The 27009-nt window shown below is 35.7% G+C and overlaps 1 protein-coding gene across 2 annotated transcripts in view; it reads left to right on the forward strand.

Moving 5' to 3' along the window:
- Positions 1 to 26348, forward strand: part of MARCHF6 (membrane associated ring-CH-type finger 6) — a 44534-nt gene extending 18186 nt beyond the window's left edge. For both annotated transcript variants that reach the window (XM_063399894.1, XM_063399884.1), the window contains exons 9-26: positions 862 to 894; positions 1428 to 1479; positions 4671 to 4729; positions 5337 to 5417; positions 6636 to 6704; positions 6817 to 6891; positions 7718 to 7852; positions 8323 to 8442; positions 10485 to 10585; positions 11376 to 11513; positions 13213 to 13414; positions 14772 to 14841; positions 16060 to 16241; positions 17542 to 17676; positions 19732 to 19821; positions 21194 to 21326; positions 22389 to 22524; positions 24035 to 26348. In XM_063399894.1, the coding sequence (XP_063255964.1) occupies positions 862 to 894; positions 1428 to 1479; positions 4671 to 4729; positions 5337 to 5417; positions 6636 to 6704; positions 6817 to 6891; positions 7718 to 7852; positions 8323 to 8442; positions 10485 to 10585; positions 11376 to 11513; positions 13213 to 13414; positions 14772 to 14841; positions 16060 to 16241; positions 17542 to 17676; positions 19732 to 19821; positions 21194 to 21326; positions 22389 to 22524; positions 24035 to 24125 (1902 nt within the window). In that variant the 3' untranslated portion in view covers positions 24126 to 26348. The remainder of the gene's footprint in view (positions 1 to 861; positions 895 to 1427; positions 1480 to 4670; positions 4730 to 5336; positions 5418 to 6635; positions 6705 to 6816; positions 6892 to 7717; positions 7853 to 8322; positions 8443 to 10484; positions 10586 to 11375; positions 11514 to 13212; positions 13415 to 14771; positions 14842 to 16059; positions 16242 to 17541; positions 17677 to 19731; positions 19822 to 21193; positions 21327 to 22388; positions 22525 to 24034) is intronic.
- The last annotated feature ends 661 nt before the right edge of the window (positions 26349 to 27009 follow it).

Consider the following 27009-nt stretch of genomic DNA (forward strand, 5'->3'; position numbering starts at 1 on the left):
TTCTATTACGTCATCCTGTAAAAATACCATGCAAGCTTTCTGAATTTTCAAACATTTTTGCATCTTGGTTTGGTTTGTAAAATATGTGCAACTCTTACATCTTGGAACTCAGTGCAAAGTCGTCATACAAAAGAGCCTTGAACATGGAACTTTACAGCAGTAATTATGGAGTAGGAGTGTCTGGATTGAAATAGTAAGATATATGCAAAGTGGGAGAAAAGGAGGGTTTTTTTCTTTAATAGATGCTTTATTTTTGCCTGCTCTGTGGGTGCTTCCCATAACAGCTGTGCTAAGTGATGAAGAATTTTGTTTTCCATCTTCCCTAGCTGTAAAACAGTTCTGTTCAGAAATTAATGGCATGCAGTGTAACAAATTATCCTGTTGTTAGTTGTTTTTGTACATCAAGGGTAAAGTACTAACTTTTCTCAGTGCAGCATTAACTGATATTTTGTCAGTAGGATGAAACAAAAATTTAAATATTGAGTTGATTAAACATGTACTAAAATAGCCCTTCAATCACTACAATATTTTGTAAATACAGAATCTTTGTCAAAGTCTTCAAAGTCTTGAAGAGAAACAGCTTATAAATTAATTGATTATATGTGTGGTTTGACGCATATAGATACATAAGGGTTCAGATATTGCACATGTATATCATTGCCTTTGGACACCTGAGTATTGTGTTAAATGGCAATGTAGTTTTGCTCTTTATCTGTAAGAATTTATGTCCTGGTACTGTTGGGTGGCCCATAAAAAAAGCTTTTGACTGTATTGGACAATTAAGGTCAGTACCAAAGGGGCTTATTTTGTATTCAGGTTGTTTCGTTTTTCTGATAACTAAAAATAACTTTATCTTCACAGATGCTTGGACTGGATGGATCTCTGGTTTTCTTAGTAAGTGCAATCTTGCTTTTCAAGAATTCCTGCAGAAGGATTATTTTAAGTTCCTATATTTTTTAATATAGATATTTGTATTTGGAGTCCTTATTTGCATATCATCTATGTATATTGCTATTAAAAGAGTTTCATATAATGTCATGTTCAAGCAAACTGGTTTTTTAGGAGTTTCACAGATTATAGGGGAATGTGTGTGTGGCATAAAAGTAGAATTTCTTAGAAGATGTAGATAACTTTGAATCACTCGACTGTAAATAAAAACTAGACCTTTTAAAAAGCACACACTGAAAATACATATCTGTTCTAATCTTATGTTTTGCTCTTTGATATAATTAAAATACTGTTCTCATTCAGATACATTTTATTTGTCCTAATACCACCACTCTAACATGAGGTGTACAAGTTCTGGTGATAATATTGTGTTGAAATAAGAAGTTGAGATTCAAAAGTCAAGTCCCTTATTTGAAAGACTGACATTTACATGCTGTTTTCTTGTCATCTTCCTTCCTCTTTCCCCATACTCCTTACAGGAACATGTCTTTTGGGTGGTGTCTTTAAATACGCTATTCATACTTGTCTTTGGTAAGTATCGTTTGCTCTTAGGTTTTAAAATGATCCTTCTTTGGGAAGTGATAGTGCAGGTCAGTTTTAAGGCTGTTCTAGAGAAATGAAGATGTGACATCTAAAAATAGAAACAAAAATTAACTGGCAATATGAATAACAAATATTTATATTTTCTAGTTTTATTTTAATTTCTTTAAGTGAATAGATTTAAAGTAGGAAACCTAGCAGAACCTTAACCATGTCAGCCAAAGTGTTGCCTTTTTCCCAACCTGGAAATGAAACTCATGATAATTTTAGTAAGGAGGTAATGTGAAAGGGGATCTTTATTTGAAGGCTTTTAGGGGAGTTATGGAAAGGTGTCCACAAAAACGCAACCCCCCCAGGGGTGAGCACATTTCTGTAGGTTGTAGGTAATTAGCATAATTGATAAAACCTCCAATTGGGAGGACAGGTGTTGATGCAATTTCCCCCAGGTCAAGCCCCTCCCCTGGGCCCCCCTTCAGCATTAGCTGTCCATGAGAACGTATCTGGAAGGGCGTTCTCAGCCTTGGCTCCCAGGAAGAGCCAAGATGGGATGGGGGCCTTGTACTTCCTGGGCTTGGAGCTCTGCAATTTGTTTGGTCTGTCTGCTTAGGGAAAGACCATGGAAGAGCACTGGGAAAGCTAGCTACCAATACAGTAGGTGACAGGGGTACAAATATATGTGTGGAGAATACAGAGAACATATAAAAGACAAAAAGGCAAAACCCAAACAGCATCCAAAAGCACAGCAAATGATATTTTTTCTAATGTTGTTAAATTACAGGAGGAATCTCATGGAATTTAATTTGCGAGGAAATGCAGTACTTTGAGGAATGGCTAAGATTTTTTTTCTCCTTATAGTTTTTACTAGACACAGTTATATCACTTTTTCCATTAAGAATCCGTTCTTGGAGTTCAAATTGGAAGGAAGGGAGGTATGCAAGAAAGTAGCATTTGAGTGATAAGATGAAGCATACTGTACACCTCAAGAGATACCAGACAAAAATACCACAATATTTCACTTGCACTGAATGATCATTTTAGAAATTTTTGTGTTGCTTTGGTGTTTTTTCTGTGGTCTTTCTTGGCAGAAGGGTTTGAGGTTGAAAAACGGAATGTGTGCTGTAGCCAAGTCTTTACAGACAAAGTAAAGCTCCCAACACTGAACCAGTGATTTGAGCATCTAGATAGTGAAACAGAAAAGCAAATCAAAAGAAAATAAACATGACTGCATTGTATGTTTAATTCACAAGAAACTGTAACTGTTCTAAAATAAGAGTTGGAAAATACTTGAATTATTTCTTTCTGATAATTATTATATTTTAATCTGTAGCTATCAGAAGTTAATTGGGCTTTTTTAGCTGCTATAATATGTAGACTTTTTTAGTAAGTAGATAATAATCATGAAATTTCTAAATCATACATTAAAATTCCATAAGTAAGTAATAAGAATAATTAATGAAGTTGTCATATAGAAACATTTTCAGTAGCTGCTTTGCCAAGTGGGAAACTCACAAATAGAGAAAAGAGAAGAGAATTCCTAAGCAAGCAGGAGGTCTGGGAATTTGATATGAGCCTCTCAAGCCTATTTTTAGTATCTTTCCTGTTAAGTAATACTGCTTAATTTACAACTGCCAAATCTCTAGTAATTTGTAATTATAGTACTTGTGAGTTCAGATGTCACAGGAGGTACTTTATAAAAGATAAAACGGAAGGAAGTAATTTGTAACATTAATTAGTAGTCCAGAAATTCTCCTTGGACAAATTAATTCATTTCAACTTAATTAATATTTTCTATAGTTCATTCTAGTACTCACAGAGGAGTTTGTACTCCTTTGTGCCTTTTTTTTTAAGGAATCTATTAGAAAATCTCTTCTAAATAAAGTTATTTAAAAAACATGATAAACTGTGCGCTGTATTCTCATAAAATGTCAAAAATGCAACTTTTAATTCTGATATCTGTAGGAGCTGTGAGTGTGATCTTTTTCGTCTCACTTTCCTTTCTCTTGTTCCTACTGGGCAAGGAGAGCTCAATTCCTTCCGTTATCTTTTATATCTTTGTTCTTCCCAGTAACTGCCAATTTTCCTAAAAGAGACATAAATCAAAACTTTCCTTATTGATTAGGGTCGTATGAATTCTGCTAAATCTTTTCCTGTAAATTTTTTTGGTTGTTTTGTTTGTTTGCTTCTTGGATTTTGAAGTTGGGATTTTTTAACATGTTGGTCATACAGAAATAAGGAGAGAGAAAATCATCACACTTTTAATTTGAGAGAATCTTTAGTCTATAATAGTTCCCAGAGTAGACTACTATGATGCAGTGAAGACAATATAGGTACAAATAAAAGCTTGCCGTTTCTGCAGGCCCTTCACTTTATACTGATGCCTTTCACTCCTATGAAAATTTGATGTTGAATTCTGTAGTCCTTAGTAACTTGGTTAGAAGACAGCAGAATGAGATAAAATGACTTAAAAATGATTTAGTTGCAAATATGCAGGTTTCTAAAAATGGGGAAGTGCTGTGTTTTCTAAAGCATTTCCCCTGAAACCTCAGAATTGTCAGAAGTGTGTTCTCAGGAACGGTGAACAGTTTTCAGTACATTAATTCAAAGTAAAAGACTTTTCAGTTGTTCCTCATCCCTTCACTGGGTATCATCTTTCTCCCTCTCCTCTTGCCTTTTCAAATTTCTGCAGGGCTTGCATTTTTCACAATGTTTTAAGTATTCTTAAGAATTAAAGCCCTAGAACTGAAGCCTTGCTAAAGCAAGTCCCATCTCACCAGGGTGTAAAATGGCTATTGAAGTCTTTTAGTGCATGTGAAAGAATGAATATACACCATAGGTCCCTACAGCAGTCTGAGACAGATGCCAGCATAGGTACATAACCCTTTGAAATTCAATTAATTTACCTACTGCAAGACGAAGTAAGAAGGAAAAGGTTATTCTCTTATTCTGTATAGTTTTATATTGTTTTAGTACTTGAGTGCAAATTCTGATCTGATTTTCAGCGTTTGTAAAATTAGAGAAATCTGACACTTGCCAATATTTGCACAGAGATTAATTTTTGTACTTTTTTCGTAAAACTTAGGAGAAGTAAAATAATACCATGTTACAATATTCATCCTGCAAATAAGGCTCCATTTAGCAGTTTTCATGGCCTTTTTTTTCTCCTTTCTGCTTTCATTATACAGCATTTTGTCCATACCACATTGGTCACTTCTCCATTGTTGGCCTCGGCTTTGAGGAATATGTGAGTACCATGTTATAATTTCAAAATGAAAAAGAAACTACCACTGTTTATTCAATCACAATATTTTTGTAGCATCTTTCCACTTCTATTTGTGGTTGCAAAAGTAACTTGGAGTATGTCTTCTTACTAGTCCTTCAACCTTTTTGAATCTGTGATTAAAAATGTTATCCCACTCTTTTCCACTTCCTCCATTATTTACATCTTAAGTGAGGTTTCTTACTGTTTGTAAAAACTGATGTGTCTTCAGGGGTTTTTTAACAGCCTCTTGTTCCTCTTGTATATTTTTAACTTGTGTACTAATTTTCATAGTGGATGATAATAAGTAGGGGAGACTAGGGGACACTAGAATGGAACAGTGTAAGGTGACACTTTCTGTTTCATATATTGAGGTTGTTTTGAATTTGAAGAAAGTAGTTGTAATGTAAATGTAAACATATATTCTTGATGAAGTTACAGAAATAGTCGTAGATTATTAAAATATGTAAAAAGAACTAGAGGAACCTGGCATTCTTGAAGAGTTGAAATTTGAAATTTATCTTAATTACATAAAAAGATAGAATCTTCAAAGAGAGTGATAAACTTTCCCCTTTTTTCCTCTTGGCTGCAGGTCCAAGCATCTCACTTTGAAGGCCTGATTACAACCATAGTGGGATATGTTCTTCTAGCAGTGACTCTAATTGTTTGTCATGTATCCTTTTGTCAGTAGTTACCTGATTCAGATTTACATGTAAATCATTTTTCTGGCTGTGCTTTGAGGAGGTGCAGACATGATGGAGGTGCACTTAACTCACCATTTTTCTCTGCTCTTTTGGTGAAAGTAGAAGGAAAGGTCTCTTCTGTTCTCATGGATGTTTACAAGTTGTCTGTGTGACTGTCTGCTTTCAAATACTTGCACATGCTTAACAACACAATCAAAGGCTTTTGTGCTTGCTTGAAGGTCTGTCTGAGGAGAAGAGTGTAGAATTGTTTTTTCCCCACTATCCCTATGCTTCTTCTGTGGACTGTAGCTGCAGCAGAGATATTATAAAAGGAGAGATTATGAAAATATGGGAGATACTATGGGAAATGTATTCAAATATTTTTGATCCTGTGAGATTCTTTGAATATGAATTATTTTGGTTTCTTTGTTATGTCTCTGAACTACGGAGAGTTTGCACCAAGAATTTCTTTCTCATTACTACTTTTTTAGAGAAAACTACTTTCTCTTAATTGTAGAAAATAAAGTCCTGGAAGCTGGAACGATTTATATGGTCACAAGTAAGAAGACTGCATTCCAGCTGCATGTTTTTTTACATCAGCTTCAATTTGAAAGAATACATTTGTTAGCAGTTTTCTCTTCAAAAGTACACAAAGTTAGCATCACCTTTCTACCTCAGTATACCAGTGTGCAGTGCAAGTGTAAAACATTGGTAGATTAGCATGTAGGTTTTGCCTCCTAAAAAAAACCCCAAAACAAACTCCCAAAGTGCAATATGCATCCAGCTTTTCTTGGAAAGGGTGAGAATTTGATTTAGACAGCAGGGAAGAGGAAGCTACTATTTAAAGTAGCTTTAAATAAAAGCTACTATTTAAAGTAGCTTTCAGTTTTTAAACTTACTTATTTGTGGCAGATATTTTCAGAGACAACTGTGTATTTCTTGAGAAAACTTCTGGTTGCTTAATTTGAGAAGGGTCGTATTATTAATAATTATTTATTTACTGTGGATGCATGCTTGAGGCTGTTAGCCAGCACACCAGATCATGACTTCTGGACTCAAAGCCAGTTTTGAAAATAGAACCCTGATAAAGCACTTACTATTTCATTTTTCTCTTTTATAAAATTTCTTGTTGTTAAAAGCAACAAAATGCAGTGTTTGATATTAATTAGAATTTTGCCCAGTGTTATTTTCTTGACAAAGCTATTCAGGGTTTGGCAGCGCTAGTTAAGTTCCAGCGATCGCGTCGTTTACTAGGAGTCTGCTATATTGTTGTCAAGGTAAGCCTAACTTTTTGTGTGGGGGAAAAACCCTCTCAATTTAAACTGACTTAGCTTTTTCTTAGTAATTTTTGTTAAACCAGTGAGATGTTATTCTCTCTTTTTCCTAAAGGTTTCCTTGTTAGTGGTGGTTGAAATTGGTGTGTTTCCTCTCATCTGTGGCTGGTGGTTGGATATATGCTCCTTGGTAAGAACAAAAACAAATGCCATAAAATCTTTTGTAACAGTTTTTATATTTGAAGCAAAAAAAAAAACTTCTAATGAGAAGAGAGTTGTTACTATGAGTTTGACAGTACTCTTCTGTTTCATAAACAGCATTTCCAGAGGGAATGGGGTTTTTAGGTACTGTCTAATGCTAATTTTAGGGGTTTTTATGTTACTAAATACAAATTAACATGCTGTTACTAAAATAACAAGATCCTAATCCTTTTTAGTGCAGTTACAAGACCATTGGGATAATGGACTTACTTATGGGCAAACTTGTGTGTGTGAATAAACCTCTTTATGTAGGCATCTTATGTGAAATGGTAATGACTGTGTGTTTTGAGTTGTTCAGTCTCTTTCTACTTGCTGCATTTGCTTGGAATTGATGACAGTTTTTTTGTCCTGAAAAACTGAGTGATAAAGTTGAAACGGAAAAAGTTAGTTTTTTCTGTCCTTAGTAGTAGAATTTTACTTAGGAATTATTTGCTTCCGTCATAGTGCCACTTTATTTGAATTTATTTCAGTTGATTTGAATTTACATATTTATAACCTATGTAGAGTCTGTTAGTGATTAAGTTCATATATTACTTCTTCCTGTCAGAAGAAATAAATTGATCAGAAATTGATCTTTATTTGCTGTTCTTATCATAAGTAATCCTTTTTTTCTCTTATTAAATGACGTATTTATGTGTTAAAGCAAACATTTAAATTATGCTTAGTAGTATATATGAACTAGAGTAAACAAAATGAGTAGTTGTGGATATTTGCCAAACTTTATTCATATTTGTTTACTACTTACCTTCTTCTAGGAGATGTTTGATGCCACACTGAAAGACAGAGAGTTGAGTTTTCAATCTGCCCCAGGCACCACAATGTTTCTGCACTGGTTGGTTGGAATGGTTTATGTCTTTTATTTTGCATCCTTCATCCTTTTGCTAAGAGAGGTGAGTCTGTACAAATAAAACTGGTATGTAACACAGTTTAAGGCTTACATACAGAACTGTTAAATCTTTCATGTGTGGGTATTGCTGCAACCATTTTTTGTGTGTATATTGGGTTCAGTTTTATGTAAGAAGGCCATGCTGGTATTAACTGCAATGGAAAACCCATGATTTTGAGTATATTTTCCTTAGAGACTTCTGGTTTACAAATAGCTGTTAAATCTGAGTGTTACCTTCAAATTAACCCAAATATGTTTTACTTGTTTAAGATCAGTCAGTACTTGAAAATTAAGTATTTAGTTATTGGTTCTCTACTTCTCTGTGATAATTTTTTGTTCTCTTTCTGTGCTATTTCAGTGAATCTTCGACTAATATTCCTATTAGGTTTCTTTCTGCAGCAGTGTTGTTCAAAATGAAACATAAATACAAAGATTATATTCTCCTCATATATTGTTTTCTGTTTCCCACTTCAGGTATTGAGACCTGGTGTCTTATGGTTTCTCAGGAATTTGAATGATCCAGATTTCAATCCTGTGCAGGAAATGATTCACTTGCCCATCTATAGACATCTCAGGAGGTTTATCTTATCAGTGGTAAGGACTTACCTGAAAGATGACTTTATTTGGAAAGAAAGCTTTATATGCTGGCTTTCATATACAGTACTGTGTATTTAAAGAAAAACATTTCACCATGGCAGTGAACTGGAACAGGTTGCCAACAGAACCTGCGTCTTCCAATACTCAAACTCAACTGGATAAGGTTCTGAGCAGCCTGGTGTATCTGGATCTGCTCAGAGCAGGGGTTTGGGGAGAGTTGGTTGGACTTCAGAGGTCTCTTCTAAACCAAGCATCTTATGCGAAGTCACAGAGAACGTTTGTGTATTCGGAAAACAAGTGTTCATTATTATGGGTATCGTAAATCGCGTCACTGTCACGATGCCCTCAGTTATTGCAGAAAATGCCAAAAATAGTGCAGCAGGGGAGAGTAACTTTCTAGCTAAATTTTGGATTGGATTCTGCTGCTCTAGCCACTGGTGTCTGTTTCCAGATTATCATTGTAAAATACTGAAAACAATGAGAGTTCCTTTCCTTTACTTGTTTGTCTGAGGTTTGCTGAGCAGGCAGTCAAGCAAGGGTCACAGACTCTCTTTGACATAAATGTCACATGAACTGTGTAAACTGACACACCAGAAACCTTCTTTGATGTACAGTATTGTTACACCTGAAGTGCTTTGAGCACTGAAAGCTCAGAGAGATCCTATTTCTGCTAGAGAGCCCTTCCGTATCTGAGTGGAGTTGACCTTTCCACCTTCCTGAGCGCTTTATCCTTAGATAATTGTAATTCTTCAGCTGCCTGAAATTTCATGGTACGTCAGGTGGCCCAAATGCAAGCAAAGATCTACTGGTTGCTCATGGTCTCATTTATGTTGTCACACTGTGTTGGAATGGGCAGTTACTTGAACTTTACCTTTTGATTTGCTCAGCTAATTAATTCAGAACTTTCACTAGCCTCATGCTAGAATATGGGATCCAGATGGTAATCATTTACCATTTCAAAGAATAAATCACAAGCTTTCAAGCTCTGTTTATTTCTATGTATTTCAAAGAAATCTCTTGTGTAGGACAAAAACTATTAATTTTCAGAAGGAATGTTGACACAGTTAAACACAATCTTTTTTTCACATTTTTAGTCTCTAGTGGTGCATTTATATGGAATGTAAGAATGTGTTTAAAAGGTACTTAATTTTTCATCTGAAACAAGTTTCATAAAAGTGCAGTGTTTTGAGGCACTTGATGTCCCCTACTGAATTTTGGTCCTTCAGTCAATTTGAAATGTGAGTAAATAGGAACTGAAAGGTCTTTTAATGCTTCAGCAAGTTGCTTAAAAGGTCAGCCACTTATAAAAGAGAGGAATACCAAATAAGTAATCCTGGTGTTAGGGAAGGGGAAAGACAGAAGAACTGTCTGACATTGCTCTAGCTGTCAGCAGGGTTGTTCTGGTGTTTATTCAGCTGCAGTCCTGTTTGGCGAGGGCATCACAGTGTGCCGGTCTGCCTGGGATGGAATTGATCTTCTTCCTAGTGGCAAATGGCCTTGTGCACCTTGAATTGGCAGCTCAGTGTTGCTGACAGAGGCCTGTTTGCTATGGCTGAACAGTGCTTACACAGCAGCCAGGCATTTTTTTTGCTGCTCAGCCCTGCTCCCTCACCTCCAGTGAATAAGCTGCAGGTTGAGAGGAGGATATCCCTGGAACAAGGGGCCCAAACTGACCCAAGGGATATGACATCATACCCAGCAGTAAAAGCTGTGAGAAAGGAGGCCATGGGGGATGTTCATGACTCACCAGGAAATTGCTGATTGTCTCTCTGCTGATGAGAGATGGACACTGAATTCTTCTTACTGTTTTGATTGCATGCTTGGTGCTTTCTCTATTAAATTGCCTTTATCTCAGTCTTGTCTGTCTTCTGTTTTGCCTTCCCCTTCAGCTGGAGAGGGGAATGAGCAAGCAGCTGGGTAGGTGTTCAGCTGTTAGCCAGGGCTAGCCCACCACACCCAGGGAACATGTCAGACATGGGTATGAAACTAGGTTTGTTGTTTGTACCATTTGGACTGATTTGTTTACTTACTTATTGCAGATTGTCTTTGGATCAATTGTACTGCTCATGCTCTGGCTTCCTATCCGCATTATTAAGTATCTCCTGCCTAACTTTCTTCCATATAATGTTATGCTCTACAGGTGAGTATTTGTTTCTAAAAGACAGGAGTTTTTCAGTGTTTCTATAACTGAAAAAGTGTATTTGCACTCCCTGATCATTAAAGTGACACTCTTTATTATGTTATTTTGTTTTCAATTAATCTAATCTTTATTGTTCTAAGAGAAGTAAAAGGGTAAAGGATGTGGGGTTGCCAATTTGTCAATGTGACAAATGAAAAGCTACTTGAAAAAATAAGTATATATAATATTGACAGTAAATATATATATGATACTGCATTATAATCTTCTTAGCAATTTTTGTTAAACCAGAGAGATATTATTTTCTCTTTTTTTAAAAAAAAGCGTTTTGTATTCCTTCTGTAAAGATAGTTGTTTGTGGCTTTATGCCCTCAAAACACTTCCCATTTCAACTTTCTGATAGTGAAGTTCCTTTTGTGTTTGCTTTTTTAACACACTCATTCCTGATTGTCATTGCTTCAGGAGTAAAAGACTATCTGTAACTGCATTTTTTTAATGATAGCAGTTTTTTTCTATTTCTGAATAATAATTCAAACAGTAATGATAGATGCAAATAGAGAAGCAAACTGTATTCTCAGATGTAATCTTTCTCAATGTTTTTTCCTTAATTTCTTGTATGCCAAAGTGCCTGACCTCTGCTCAGTGTAGTATATAGGGAAAAACCTTTGCAAAAAACTAAGAATTTTCATTTTTGGCATCCAATGTATTTTTGTATTGTGGTGGCATTAATAGGTTTCACTGTAAAAGATTTCTATTAGAATATTTGATTTCCTGCTCTTCCCATTGTTTCCAGTGATGCTCCAGTAAGTGAACTTTCCCTAGAGCTGCTTTTGCTTCAGGTGGTGCTTCCAGCTTTGCTAGAGCAAGGACATACAAGGCAGTGGTTGAAAGGCCTGGTACGAGCATGGACTGTCACTGCTGGATACTTGCTGTGAGTATAGAAATCCAAAAGCAGCTACAACCACTGTGCCCAGTTTGGCCTTTAAACATGAAGGCAGCTTTCCAGAAAGTGATCAACAAGCAGTTTTATAGCTCTTCTGCAGACAAATGCATGATAAAAAACTTGTGTAGTGATTGCTTTCTTCTAAGCAGATGTACCTACTTCTGAAGTAGCCTTTGACAAGTAATTCTTTTGGTACACTATTACAGCATTTGCTCAGTGAAAGAGATCTGTAAAGTATGACTAACTTCTTCTTAATTCCCTATTATATTAAAATAAAGCAACAAATGTCAGCAGTGTGTTTCCATAAATCATGTAAATAAAATTCATGTGTGCTTCTTCCATTTCTTCTATAAGAAGGAAAAAAGAAAAGAAAAAATTATTTAGAACATTGAGCTGAAGAAGTAAGCAACTTCAAATTGGGGGTTTTAAAGTTAGAAGTTCAGACTTTAGAGAAGGATAAAACCTTTGTCAAATAAAGTAAATTATTGTACTGCCAGGCAGAGTTCTAGCACTTGAAATTATTTTTTAGTTCATCTGTTGTTTGCCAAATTAATCAAGAAAAAGTAAGGTTGATTTTGTTTCTGTATACTTTTCAGTTTGACTTCAAAGTGTATTGGCATTCTCCCACCATTTTGCACTCTTAGGATCAAGAATTATTCTTTGCCAAGTTATATCTGAGAAACTGAGTAAATGAATGAAAGCCTTTTTCTTCACTGTAATCCAAAATATTTATTTTAGTTTCTCATAAGGAAACTCCTCACCCACTCTTCTCTTAGCTTGCATTTTGAAGAAGTTTTTAATTATTTTCCAAGTTTTGATTGTGTTTAAGTACTGTGAAATGAGAGAGTTTTGGAGATGATGATAGAAATGGTTTTTCTTACTCCACTGTTGCAGCTGTTTAGGACAGTTGCAAATTACCTCTTCAGTAATTTTAGTTTAGCACAGATGAAAATCTTTTGCTCTGTTGTTCTCAAAAAGCAAACTGTTGGGTAAATTTCATTGCTAACAAAATATCTGCATAAATCTTACTCTGCTAAAGCTGATGAGTATTAAGTTCTAAAGGTTCATTTTGAATCAGACTCAAATTTTGCTAATTGTATATGTGGAAAACATCAACAGAATAATTTTATAGTAGATCAATTTCTTTCCAGGATTGATATTCTTAAAAAGTTATGAACAGGTTTTGAGCAATTTAGAATCTTCTTGAAAGACTCTGCCTGCCTCTGCACTTCTGGCAGCATGTCCGTAGCAATGCAGCACCGTCCTTGTACGGTTCAGGTCTGAAGGCCCTTGTTTCCTCTGGAGCTTAGTGACAGTAACATGAAAGCTGTTGGTAGAGCCATGTGCATCTGTGAACTGAAATATCCGTGCAACTTTCCTTTCATGTGCACAACACCTTTAATAGCAGGCAGTGTTCTTAACGCAGACAGATAAGTGAGCTTTCCTTGTGATTGTATTCCAACTGCATCCACACCAGCATTTTTTTCTTCTGAATTGTGTTTATGATGACATTGAATACATTGAATAAACCAATAAACCAAAAAAGGTTTCTTTTACTTATATCAAGATTCTGCCAGCACTCCTGTATTAGTTTTGTACAACCTGTATGGATTCTGAGTAGGCCTATATTTCTGTAAGTTTCTCATTCATATCAAACAGAACAAAACTGAAATTTTAATTGTTACAGGGATCTTCATTCTTACCTACTTGGTGATCAGGAAGAGAACGAAAACAATGCAAACCAGCAACCTAACAACCAGCATGCTCGCAATAATAATGCCATTCCAGTTGTGGGAGAAGGTCTCCATGCGGCCCATCAAGCCATACTTCAGCAAGGAGGACCTGTGGGTTTCCAGCCTTATCGTAGGCCTTTAAAATTCCCACTCAGGGTATGTATACTTAACACACCAGGAGGAAAGGAAAAGGCATTTGAGAAAAGGGGGCTTTTTCTACTATTTGGCCCTCATTATCAGAAGTCGTGTGGTGGGTCCTTTGGTTTGCAGCTTTCTAAATCGTAGGGCTGCAGTTATGCTCACATAAGGCTTTTTTCAGCCTGTAACTTAAGACCTTCAACTACAGTTTTATTTATAGGACCCATATATGTTGAGTATTACGTGTCAGTGACATCTTGTTTTCTTCACAGTATGTAGTGGAGAGAAAGGCAGTAAGCCTCTCTCAAACAAGTAGTTCAGATGTGCCTCTAACAAGGCATGGCTTTCAAGGGGACATACTTTGGACTTGTGGCTGAAGTGTATTTTAAACTATTTTGCTTTATTAAGAAAATTAACAGAGAACTTCTGTTGCTTCTGCATCTATATTAAACATAGAAAGGCATTATGTAATACTTGAAAATTCTAAATCTCTAAAATTAGAAAGGAAATTTTATTAGCAAATACTTATATTTCTAGAATAATGTACAGCTTAAACAAGATAACTGTTTTGTTGTTAGCAGAACTCTGAGTTAAATATAAACTTCACCACAGCTCACTTACTGTGGTTTCAAGTATTGCTGAAGAGTGGAAGTAATGGCTAACATTAGGTCACTGTGGTATTGCTTGTGAAGGTTCCTTCCTTTATATCCAAATGTCTCGTCAAGGAAAGGGTGTGTTCCAGATTTAGCTTTCTCTCGGTAGTCTGGGATAAGGTGTTAGTTTTCCCATAGCAAGCTTGCTTGTTGTGTGGCTTTGATTAGTGAAGCAGAACTTCATAGCCCCTGGTGCATGAGAAATACCTAAAGAAGTCAAGTACATGGTAATTCTCTGAGAACCTGACTAAGGAGCAACCAGCTTCACTGTCAGCTTCTGCTTACAGAAACCTGAGCACATCTGGAAGAACTTTGTCAGCGAGGTTTTCCTTATAAAACCACTGTCTTGCTCATATGGCATACAGAGCTAGAAACCTCTCAAGATTATTTGAGACTCACACTGCTCAGTGCAGAAGTTGAGATGATCTTTTTTATGTGACAGCAAAGAACTTCAGTCATTCTGGATTCAAATGTTTACTTTTTACTGTTGGAAGAGTTGATGGAAAGTCTTAGAAATACACAGCACTGCAGGTGCTCTCCATGTACTGTGGTTAGATTTCTTTTTGCTGATTTATTTATACAGTGAAACATCAGTTAGTATTTGAACATTCTAGTTTAGTTGCCTTTCTAGGATGATGTAATTTTTTATACTGGGGTTTCTTGGGGTTTGGTTAAATAACTGTCTTATGAACTTCCCCTCTTTTTTGTTTTCCCTTTTTCAGATATTTCTTCTGATTGTTTTCATGTGCATAACCTTACTGATTGCTAGTCTTATCTGCCTTACCTTACCAGGTGAGTCTATTACAGTAAACTGTCATTAAAAACAACTCAGTCTGTTGCCATGCCCACCCTTGGCAGATGTTTTGAAACCATTGTTTGAAGTCAAAAGGCAAAAAACATGAAAACTAGTCCTGTTTTTAATCATTTGTCATCAAATTGTAATAATCTAAAAATCTAAATGACAGAGATTCCCATTCCTTTTTTGTTGTAGAATAATTTTCTTCTGAGGACAGAACTTCAGGTGCTGAGACAATCTCAGTTATATTGAGTGAAAAAGAGAATTTAAACTCTTGTACCTGTTTTACTGTTTTGAGAAGAAAAATATGTAGATTGTTTCCAGATCTTCTTCTACAGTATTTTTTTAATTAAATATTCTGAAGGTGTCATTGAGTACTGTGAGGAGCAGGGAGTTGGACTCAATGATCCTTAGGGGTTCCTTCCAACTTGACATATTCTATGATTTTGTGATCTTGATGCGTCACTAGGAGATTTGGTGAAGTGACATGTATATCACTTTAAAATGTCTGAATAAGTACTTCAAAAACACTTGGTATTTTTTAAAATAATTTGGAATAAATGAAGCCACATCAACCAGCATAAATTTCATAAACTGTCTGCTGTAATACCATGTAATTTATACCTTCTTATATTAATGATTCTAAAGTCAATAATGTGTTGAGATCAAAGTTATAAATTCTGTGATTGTTTTAGTAGTAGGACATAAAATAATCCTATAATACCAGGGAAATGAAAACACTGTAAAAATTAACTGTAGCAAATCAGGCTGCCTGATTTGTCAGAGAACTTGAGAAGCCCCATCAGTAAATCTTAAAAAATTGCATGAGGCAGTGAAACAACCCAAAGGTAGCTCATACAATGTAAGTTCAAGCTTACACACTAATGCATGATCGCTGTTGCGGTTCTGAAGATCAGTGTTTAGGCTCTGAACAGTTCAGTGCTTTGTTTTGCTGTAGCTCAGGTCACATCACTGTCATAAGGAAAGTCTAGGTGGAAAAGGATTTTTGTGTGTCTTTGGGATCATTTCTGAAGCTGTTTGCACAGTGCTTCAACATTTATGCATTATGGGTATAGTACCAAAATAACTGTTTTATGATGAATAATATTTATGCAGGGATATTTCAGATGAATTTGATAAGTACTTTTTTAACAGTCATCCTTCCCTAGCACACGCAGAAGCATTCCTGTGTTAAGCAGTGCTTGTGTTTTCAGTGTTCGCTGGCCGGTGGCTGATGTCATTTTGGACGGGGACTGCCAAAATCCATGAACTGTACACAGCAGCCTGTGGTCTCTATGTCTGCTGGCTGACCATCCGAGCAGTGACCGTGCTGGTCGCCTGGATGCCACAGGGTCGTAGAGTCATTTTCCAGAAGGTCAGAGAATGGTCTCTCATGGTGAGTCTTGAGAAGAAGTTCTACTAAATTATCAAAAAATTAGCTAATAGAACTTGTTTCATGTTTTACTCTGTCATGTATACTACATTTTGTTTTTTAGACCATTTCGAAGCTTTTGCAGCTTACATTCCCATTGCATAGGCTAACTGTTTTTGGAGGGCAATCAGTGTAAATATACTTGTGTATATATGTTTAAATGTATATATATGTATATATATTTTTTCCTTTAAATGTGAATATATTACTTTATTATCCTATGTGTTCTCAAAGATATTTACATTTTCATGTAAAACTTAACTATTTACTTGTTTAGTTACATGAAATTATCAAGTGGAAAAACCTAATAAAGCTAATAGATGATGATGACCGTGTCTCTACAAAGCATATTTTCAGAAAGATTTTTATCAGCTCTTGAACTTGTATTGTTCAAATAAAAGACATTTTTCTCAAAAATATTAATTATGAGGAGTTGAGATTCTCAGCATGAAAGCAAATTTATACTCCACCTTTTTTATCTTGGTTTTGATTTTGAGGATTTCTGTAGTAGATTTCTTGCTAGTTCCTTTAAACTTCAGTAGCATAAATGGTATCTTGTTATGGACCTTTTAATGTGCTTATTGAATTGTTACACTGTACATGTTCTTCATATACTACCATGTTTCCCAACTCCTTCATCCATCATTTTGATTTTAGCTGAAGATCTTAGCTTCTTCAAGAAAATTCAGAGCTAAACCATAATTTCTTCCTGTTCTTTGCCCCTCCTCCTTATCATGCTAATTAAGTCAGGCAGTTTTGTATGATGCAGTTAAATTAAGAGAATTTCAGAATAAATAAAGGTTCAAGCACGGTGTTCTGAGTCCTCCATTTTTAAGTCAAATATTCCATAATGACTGAATTTTTAAGGTTTGTTTTGCTTCAGAGAAGAATTGGCAATTTTGTAAAAATTCTTCAATTTCCCAATATATGAGCATATGCAATGTATTGAAGTGCCATTGGAAAGTATTCCCTATTGATAACAGTCAATGTGATTTTATGGTTCAGAACTAGTATATGAATACTAGTAGGCACAGTCTTGTTTTTTTCTGGAATTTCTGTTCCTATGGAATAGAACCCAATCTTGAAAACTTGCCTTGCAAAACTATGTATGTCGTAAAAATAATTTCTAGGGGTGTTCATGTGTCTGTGTAGCTTTGGTTTTTTTCACCAGGGCTGGGTGTTTATGTAGTTCAAGTTACATTTTTTGAGTTTAAACAGAGAATCCTCTGATAAACATATTAATTAAATGTCTTGGGTCTTCCAGATAATGAAGACATTGATAGTAGCTATACTGCTCGCTGGTGTGGTTCCACTTCTGCTTGGTCTTCTGTTTGAACTGGTCATCGTCGCACCTTTGAGAGTTCCTCTGGATCAAACACCTCTCTTCTATCCTTGGCAGGTCAGTTGCGCCCATTCTTTTGCTCCTGTTGATGTGAGAAGTATGGGCTGCCTTGTTTCATGTGGATTTGGTGCTTCAGAGTATTTTCCACAAATATGTTTGTATGTGGCAGAGAAAAGGCAGCCAGTCTGGATGTGAGGATTATTTGAACCAAAAGGATATGCTGAGGAATTTAAACTATGCAAATCTGAACTGTTGTGAGATGACATCAAAAGTTGCATATCAGTGATTAGCTACTTTTCCAGTAGCATTGTAAAATTATGTAAGAAGTTAGTATATCTCTGTACATATGCACAGATGTACATACTCTAATCATTTTGGAAAGCTTTCTGCATACAGTTATGCAGCAAGAGGTTCTGGTATTTTTTTTTCCATGTAAGATTTTAATTCAGTGATGAGGCACATTATAAATGTAATTTTTATGATTTAGGATCATGCTGATTTTGATCTGAGTTGTCAAATCATGAATACAATATTTTGAGGTAGTTGTGTTCTATTACTCTTCAGTCAAGTCTCACAAACTGAGTGCAAATTTCTATCCTGCAAGTTGGGAGGCAAAATGAAGATACAGTGGATTGAATGACAATTGTTTCCATTACCTAGGCTGAATTATGAAAAAAGTCATAACTCAAAGTCATAACTCATAACTCCCCCAACTGAGGGGACCATAACTCAAAACATCTAGAATGCCATTACTAAATAACAAGAAAGCATTCAAGGACAGTGACTTTCTGAGCTGCCCTAAGCTTTTGTTTACTTTCAGTATCCAAATGTTTGAAAGCCATAATACAAAGAAGAATTTGGCTTCTAATTTAATTATTCCATTATTTTAAAATCCAAGTATATTTTTGAGCTGGGTAGATGACCAGACAATTAGGACATCATATAATTATAGTGGTAGATAATCATGGTTTCCAAACAGTTTTGGAAAGAATTTGTAATGCTACAGATTATAAAAATCATTTACTATTACATACTAGTTCTTTAAAAGTTTTAAAAGAAGTATACTGAAAAACTTTAGTTTCATGTAGCTGAACTTCTTCAAAATATAGGATAAGTGGGATTTGAGACCTGTTCTAAATCAACAAGGAGCTATCAAAATTGAGACTAATTTCCATTTTTCCCAAAAGAGAAGAGAATTATTCAGAGGTTACATCCTTAAATAAACATGACTCAACTTTAACACTGGTGCTTTTTTGTAACAATTTTTAATTTTTTTTTTTACAATTGACGTTAACAAAAGTTGTTTTTTTAAATAATCAGGCAAAGAAAACGTATTTCCCCAGCAGTTTAACAAGTTAATTAGTCTGTGATCTCATAAGTCTTACCAGTTCTTAGCTGTTTATTCTACTTAATCAGCCTCTGTTTTGCATTCTGTTTTTGGTGGGTTTTATTGAAAATCTCTTACAAAAATCTGTAATCCAGAAAGGATGGACTTACGATGTGAAGTGTTTACTAGAAGCAAGTAGTTAGTGTCCTAATTTCATGCCATAACAATTGCAGTTTATGTTAAAACATAAATTTTCCTCCAAATAGTATGACTTTTTTCATGAAGAGCATTGCCGTGCTTTAAGCTTTTCTTACATCAGGTAGGATTTTGGGAATAATTAAACTTCAAAAGAAGGAAAAGAACTTGTTTCCTGATGTGTGTGAACATCTTTGTACTCTTTTTCTATTCTTTTATAAAGAAAGGAAATTAACTTCCTTTTATGTAAATTAGTTGTGCCAGAATGTTAGTCAATTGCTTTAAGTCTAATGCTTTTATTTTGTATTTGCCCTTACTTTAATAATAGTACCGATTTTCCTGGTCCCAGGAAGCGAAATTTGCAGGTGTCAGTTAATCTTGGGAGTATTCTTTTTTTCATAGGAATTTGAAGATGATGTTATCTCTTTGGAGCAATATCCCATATTAGGATAGTAATTGGAAATTGTAAATGGAAAAGTAATTATACATTCATTTACATGTAATATTAACACATTGCTCTTAAATCTTTTGGTTGTCTGACTTTTTAAAGATATGTTAATGCTAACACCATAAATTTTCTACAAAATTAGGACTGGGCTCTTGGAGTTCTACATGCCAAAATAATTGCTGCCATAACACTGATGGGTCCCCAGTGGTGGCTGAAAACTGTTATTGAACAGGTAGGGAAAAATTGTCCATGTGAATTATCTGGATAATACATTTTTTAAGTTTCTGTTTGTCAGAAAATAGTATTACTCTTGCAGTAATGGAGTAATTGAGTAAAAATCAACTAGTCTTGTAAAAACCCTTTAATTGTATAGCCTAATCCATTAAGGTACACCTAACAGTAAAACAAAAACAAACTCAGAAATCTGCATTCAAGAAAATGCTTTGTATACATATATGCATTTTTATCAGGTTTGTAATAAAGTGAGAAAGAAACATGATTATTTCTTCAGATGAAGTCCATGTGTCCAAATACTGGTCCAAATATTGGACAATATTTATATCCACAACTCAAGGACACAGAATTTTGCCTTCTCTGCAGCTGTAGAGATTACCCCATTCATAGATCAGTAGAGATGAAAGACACCATTTCTGTTCCCCTTGGATTATTAAGCAACACAGAACAGTTTCTCTGAGCAGTTCAGAGTCACATGGCCTGTTGCTTTGTCAGATGTATTTCTTCTTGGTTCTAATTGTTAAATTCCATGGTTGTCATCTCGATGCAGTATCTCCGTTGTTTGTCAGGAGGTAATTTTTCAGCCCTGCCCTGTATGATGCCTGTGGTGCGTGTCCCAGCCTCTGTAGACAAGGTGCCTCTCATGAATAAGCCTAGCACATGGTCCCAGTTATTAAATCACTGCAGCTGTCACACTGCAGAGATACAGTCTTAGTCTGGGAGCAGGTTTCGGTGCATACCATGGCTCCCTCTTCCGTTCTGAATTCTCTCCATGGGCTGTTCACACACTCTCCTGAGCCTGCCAGGCTCTGGGACAGAGGCCATTGTTCAGCTGGAGCTGGTAGCCATTCAGAACTGGTCTTTTGCCTTGCTTAGTCTGGCTACATTTTCACCTTAGAACTTTGACTTAAGAACTGCGGAGGCCTTTTTTTCAGGCACAGACTCTACATACAGAGGCTCTGGTCTGCCCCACCAAGTACAAAATAGGGTCCTATTTTCTGCCCATTACAAAATGTAATAATTTATTTTATTAGCATATACAGGATCCCCTTCTAGTAAGTTAACAGTGCAAAGTGAACCCAGGTCACCCACAAAGCCATTGTCCACAGCTCGATTAAATGATCTTTCAGAAGGTCCCTTGCATTCCTGAAACTGAAGCACAGTTCCAGAGTAACTTGGTCACTTGGGCATTGTTGAAATGCCCAGGATGTAAATTGGCAGAGTGTTTTTCCTTCTTCAGCTGTGGTCATGGGAACACCCATTTCCTTTCATAAGGAAGGAGAATTGTGTAAAACCTTGTAATTGTTACTGTGAGGGCAAGCAAGGCGTTCTTGATTGATCTGTTCTACTTGTAACTTGTTCCATTTTAGGTATATGCAAATGGGATTCGCAACATTGACTTGCACTTCATCATCCGTAAACTGGCAGCACCCGTAATCTCTGTCCTGCTGCTTTCCCTTTGCGTGCCGTACATCATAGCTTCTGGTGTTGTACCTTTACTGGGTATGTATGCATTCAGAACACGTTTGTCATCTCACGGTTTACAGCAGTGTAAATATGTTTGTGGAAATAAAACTTCAAGCCCTCGTTTATAAAGAAATCCCAAAAAAACAGCACAACAAAAAACTTCTGCTGACAAATGTAAATGTTTAAAGACTTCCAAGAGTCCGTGTTCCAGGAATATTGCCTAAATGCTTCTTGAACTCTGTCAGGCTTCGTGCTGTGACCACTTCCCTGGGGAGTCTGTGCCAGTGCCCAATCACCCTCTAGGTGAAAAACCAACCCAACCCAAACCCTTCCCTAACACAACTTAAGGCTGCTCCTTGGATCCTGTCACTGGTCACCACAGAGAAGAAATCAGTGTCTGCCCCTCCTCTTACCCATGAATGCATTTTAGTATCTAGCCAGTTTGGGAAAGAAATTATTAATTTATTTCTTCTTTGGACAGTCAGCCTTTGATTTTAGTCCCTCTAGGAGCTATACTGAGGTGAGACCATCTTTTCTGATTTGTCAGATTCTAAATGAAGCTTAGAACAGGTGAAAATCCTGGGTTTGGTTTGAGGTTTTAATACTACTAAAATGTAAATCACAAATATATAGGGCTTTTTCAGACTTTCCTATCTCCTCATAATTGAGGTAAATAATTTGATTAGAACCAACGTAGATGAGCTTTTTCATCAAGTTAAGAACATGTTCAAGAAGTCCCATTTTATTCTTCAGTCTCTCACTTGAGTGCTGACTTTTATTGCGTTGACTTCTGATACAAGGAGAAGTCACTAAGCAGATAAACAGAAGTTAATAGGCAGAAAGAACTGATAAGCCCTTTTTTTCCTACTGTGGACTTTCATTCTGTTAATGGAAAACTTTCCACTTGTAGTGCTTCAGATTAAAAAGAACAGCAGCTGTCATGTTGGATCTTTGATGTAAATGGATGCGTAAATTATTTCACAGCCCTTTCTACTGAAGTTAGAGTAGAACTAAAGTATGGAAGCAAGTAGAGAAGCAGAAAAACGTGAGTTAGCTCAGCAATATTATAATGTCTAAGGATTGTGTCTTGTTTTGTAGGAGTTACTGCTGAAATGCAGAACCTGGTTCAGCGACGGATTTATCCTTTTCTGCTTATGGTGGTGGTTTTGATGGGAATTCTGTCCTTCCAAGTCCGCCAGTTCAAGCGCCTTTATGAACATATTAAAAATGACAAGTGAGTATATAGGTTTTTTTTTTTTAATTTTTCCTCTTTATATATATCTATATATATGATTACTAGTTTGAATTCAGGTGCTGTAGATACTTAGGACTAAAAGGGTTTTTAAAAAGTTTTCTGGACAAATGACTCTTTAAGGCAGACAGACTGTTGTTGGCAGATGTTTTGTCTGTGGTTCAGGTAGACAAACACAGGAGCAGACTGTCTTGATAGAGGGAAGACACTCCCCCATGTCTAACATGAATGTGTTTTCCCACAAATGAAGCTGACTGTTTGTCTCATCCATAGTCTTGAATGACAAATGAATGTCAGGAATTACAACATACCTGGAAGTTAAAATCATGCTGCTGCTTATAAAACCATTTCTTCAGCTTTTTCTGTGTAACTGTTTTTCTAACTCTTCCTGCTCATTAGTCCAACTAACCTGTTAAAGAATGATCAGTTGATTTGATTTGATAGTTTGTCCTTATCAAGTTGTGTGGTTTTCTGATGTTTTCAAGAATTATTACTCTGTATTACTCAGATGCCTGATAAAAATTATAATTTTCCTATTATTTTCTGGTTATCTTGCTTAGTTTAACCTTTTTTGTGTGTGTTATTACATTATTTTTGGTGTTACCATAATTACCTTTATATGGGTTATTAAGAAGATTAGCAACTAATCTTCCTAGGCTTCTTTTGTAGTGAAAAGGAATAAATGAGTTTATGTTCATATCCTGAGTTGTCCTATAAGAGTTTTGCTTTCCAATAACTACAAAAGGAATCAAACCTAAAATAGACTTCTTTGAATCTTAAATATTAAGAAGCAACTGAAAATTTTTAAGTAAAAATTAGTTTGGTATTATATGAGCTATTAAATGTTGTAACATCCTTGTAGACAAGAAGTTTGTATAACTTAATTGTCTCATTTCAGGAAGTAAGCAGACACAATCATGCCAGCCAGTAGAGATTTGTGCTTTAGAAATATCTGTAATGAAATCTTTCATGTAACAAATTCTAAAAGCAGTTTTTGTGACATTGTAAAATGTACAAAGAATGTGTCGTGGTTGTTGGTTATGGTACCATGAGGAAAGGAGCTTTGGTGAAAAAGCCTCTAAAAGAAATGACAGATCTTAGGGGGAGAATTCATGGGTGTATAGGGCTCGTGTACACGCAGAACTAGCATGCAAAAAGGAAGCATGAAAAGGAATCTAGGTGGCAAAAAGTGTGGATCAATTATATAGAGGAAGAGAGGAATAATGTGAAAGATATGAAAACTGTTACGCTGCTGAGATCGTTAAATTCTGTTTCAATATCACACTAAAGGAATATTGCACCCCTTAAGCTTTCCATGGAGTAGCATCAGGATGTTTTCTCTTCCTTTAAGAAAGATGAAGCAGCCAAAGTTCTTCCTTTACAATTTATAGAATAGCTTTTTATTGAAATGAAAACTACATTGGCAGCAAAGGAGATAGAGTGGATTTGTTACAAAATAGTTATGTTAATTTCTGTTTTTCTGTGATCCCAGGTACCTTGTTGGACAACGACTTGTGAATTACGAACGGAAGTCTGGTAAACCAGGCACATCAACAACTCCACCTCAGTCTTCACAAGAATAAATGGACATATTAAACATCTTGACCTTCCCTTTGCCTTTACATGTCCTTTTTTCATAGACTCTCCTTGTCTTTGGGTATCTCTCCCAATAATACTCTCAGCAGTGTTTTGGCTTCTGTTGGTAGCATCCAGATAGCAGTTAAGGCTCTGTTTCTTATCTGCATTTTCTGATGTTGTAAATGCTGTCTGAGGTCTGTATATGTGTATATAGAAGTGCCCTGACACCCTAAAACCTTGGATTAAAAAGAATGTGCATTGTACATCTTTAAAAAGTATATTAATTTATTAAATTTAGTTGTCACTTTATTTTGGACTGCTGTTCTGTTGACAATGTGCCACAAAGCAATAGTGCGAAGAGGCAAGATGTTTTTATAAAATTTGGAGCTTACTCTATGGTGTTCATAACAGTTCTTATTGTAGTAGTACAGTATGATTTTTCATGAGTGGAAAGGCCACGTAGAGAATATCAAAAGTAAATAACTGTCTTACAGTCAGCAATGAAGTTGCTGTGTTGAGAACATAATGAACTATGTATCTTGCTGTCCAGTCTTTTTTATTATTTTTGTATAACACCAAAGCTGTTGTACATTTTTCTATTGCCTGATTGTTTTTCATGTGTCAGAGTTTGTAATATTGTACAGTTGCTGTTTAAATCAAGAAAATATTTCCTCTTCTGAGAATTCAGATGTACTTGTTAAGGCTCAGCTGGATTTTTCTATTTGGTTGAAAGGGATAGGTGGGTGTTGGCTTTGGGATCAGGATTTCATGAATTGAAACAGTAAGTAAAAATTTACTAAGGCTAGGTAATGGAAGCACTTAAAGGTACCAAGAAAAATTAGATAGCTTCACAACTTACATTGTAGCCAATTTCTTATCAATGTTAAAATTTTTCACAATCTCAAGAAAAGGGATGAACCTTAACTGAAGTGCTTGCACAGCACAAAGAGGTAGTGTAAGCAACATCCTGACCTGACCCTTAAAGAGCTTGAAATCTTTTTAAGTTACCAAAGTTGAAAATTGTATTATGAATTTTATATTGCACAATTATTTTTAAAAAAGCCAAACCCAATGAAAAAAAATTCTCTCAGAATTGGTCACTGTGAATTTTTATGGGAATAATACTGAGGAAATGATTTATCATGTACCATTTATGGCCTGAGGGGCAGGGAAATACATATGCTATTAAACAGGCAAGGAAAAGTTAGCAGATTTCTTTGCAAGAACACAGTCAAATAAGAGCCAGCAAATCAAGTCTGTGTTATTTCTATATGTAGATAGAGTTCTTTTGCAGTAATGTCTGGGGGTGGGGGTTGTGTAGATAAAGAAAATACGTAACAGTATCACAAAGCTTTAAGCAGCATCAAATCACATGCTTAGATTGCAGTATCTTTCCTGGACCAACGTGGAAAATGTGAATATCCATTGCAGTAATGAGAAAATTGATGCAAGATTTACCTTGCTATTCAGTAACACTCTCCTTCAGTATTCTGTACTTTACCATGTATGTATATAATTAATACTTGAGAATCTGGCAGGTGCTTTTAAAGTGTCATCTCCTTTTATTGGTGTTGCATCTCTGATCTGGCATGGTATGAGCCAATGTAGTCCAGGCTGTGATGGTGGTAGTTCATTTTCTTGGTGTCTGGACTCATGTTCTAAGGCAGCGAGCACAAGCCAAATGCATCTGAATCTAGTGGCAGGAGGATTGGGCTGTCACTCTCAGATCCATACCATTTTACAGAATTACTGTTGTCCTGATGGTTTGGAATCACAAATATTACCCTTTGCAGTGATTTATTAGGAAATTTCCAGTGAAATGAAATCATAGAAAAACAGCCAAAATATTTCCTTTATTTACTGTTGCTGATTTAATGCTAAATTGAGTATATATTCGCCCCATATATTTTTGATGTGCATAAATATTGCATTTGATTATTTACAGTGGTGTACATTGTGGGACAGATATATTTTCAGAGTAATAAATTCACTGATAACATACATTCTTACTTATGCCAAGATTCTGTTTTTGACATACCTTTCACAACAAGTTCCAAAATGGTCTTGCCACTCAAATATTGTGAGCGCTACTGTGCAACATGCAGAATTTGCAGTAGTGTGGTACTTGTAACTGCATTTTTATCTAGACAAACTGGTCTTAATATTAAAATTTACCAAGAAAAAGCCTTTGTGCTGTTTCTTACTACTGGTATTTTATAAGTCGTGAATAAGCAGCTATTTTGCTATTTTGATGTAGTTTAAATTATCTGTATTTGCTTTTTTTTTTTTTTTTTTTTTTTTTTTTTTTTTTTTTTTTTATTTTTTTTAAACTGGTTTCAAATCCAACTATTGTGCTGGCATTTGCACTGCTTTACAGATACCAGGTGAAGTTTGTTTCCAGAACTGTCCATTGTGAACTTTTCAGAAATCTCATCTCCTTATTTTTACACATTTTTTGACAGAATATGGAGGTTGTAGAGAACAGGAATTAAATAACAGTACTTTATAAATTGTTTTAAATTTCAATGGTTTGCCTTATTGTGTGCTGTGTACTCCCCTGCATAGCAACTTGAGAAGTAAGCATGTAAGTTAAGTGGCTGTTTCTGAGACAGCTGATGAGCACTGTACCAGCAGCTTCCATCTGTGCTGGAGTGATGCAGAGTGGTGTGGGCTCCTGTTACTTTTCAAGTGGCAAAAAAAAGTGTGTGTGTATGTGCACTCTTCCATCACAACTTGTGTTGACCTTGGTCTTGACTGGAGGGGTTGGAGGTGTGTACTGGCTCAATTGTATTCCCCTTGTGTGTTGAGAATCTAATGCTGTTGTTAGTTCCACAGGCCTTCATCCAAGAACTGTCAGATGGCTCTGTAGCTATCTTGTGCATATTGAAA

The sequence above is a fragment of the Prinia subflava genome, chromosome 1, assembly GCF_021018805.1.
Source record: "Prinia subflava isolate CZ2003 ecotype Zambia chromosome 1, Cam_Psub_1.2, whole genome shotgun sequence".
Classification (NCBI taxonomy): Eukaryota; Metazoa; Chordata; class Aves; order Passeriformes; family Cisticolidae; genus Prinia; species Prinia subflava.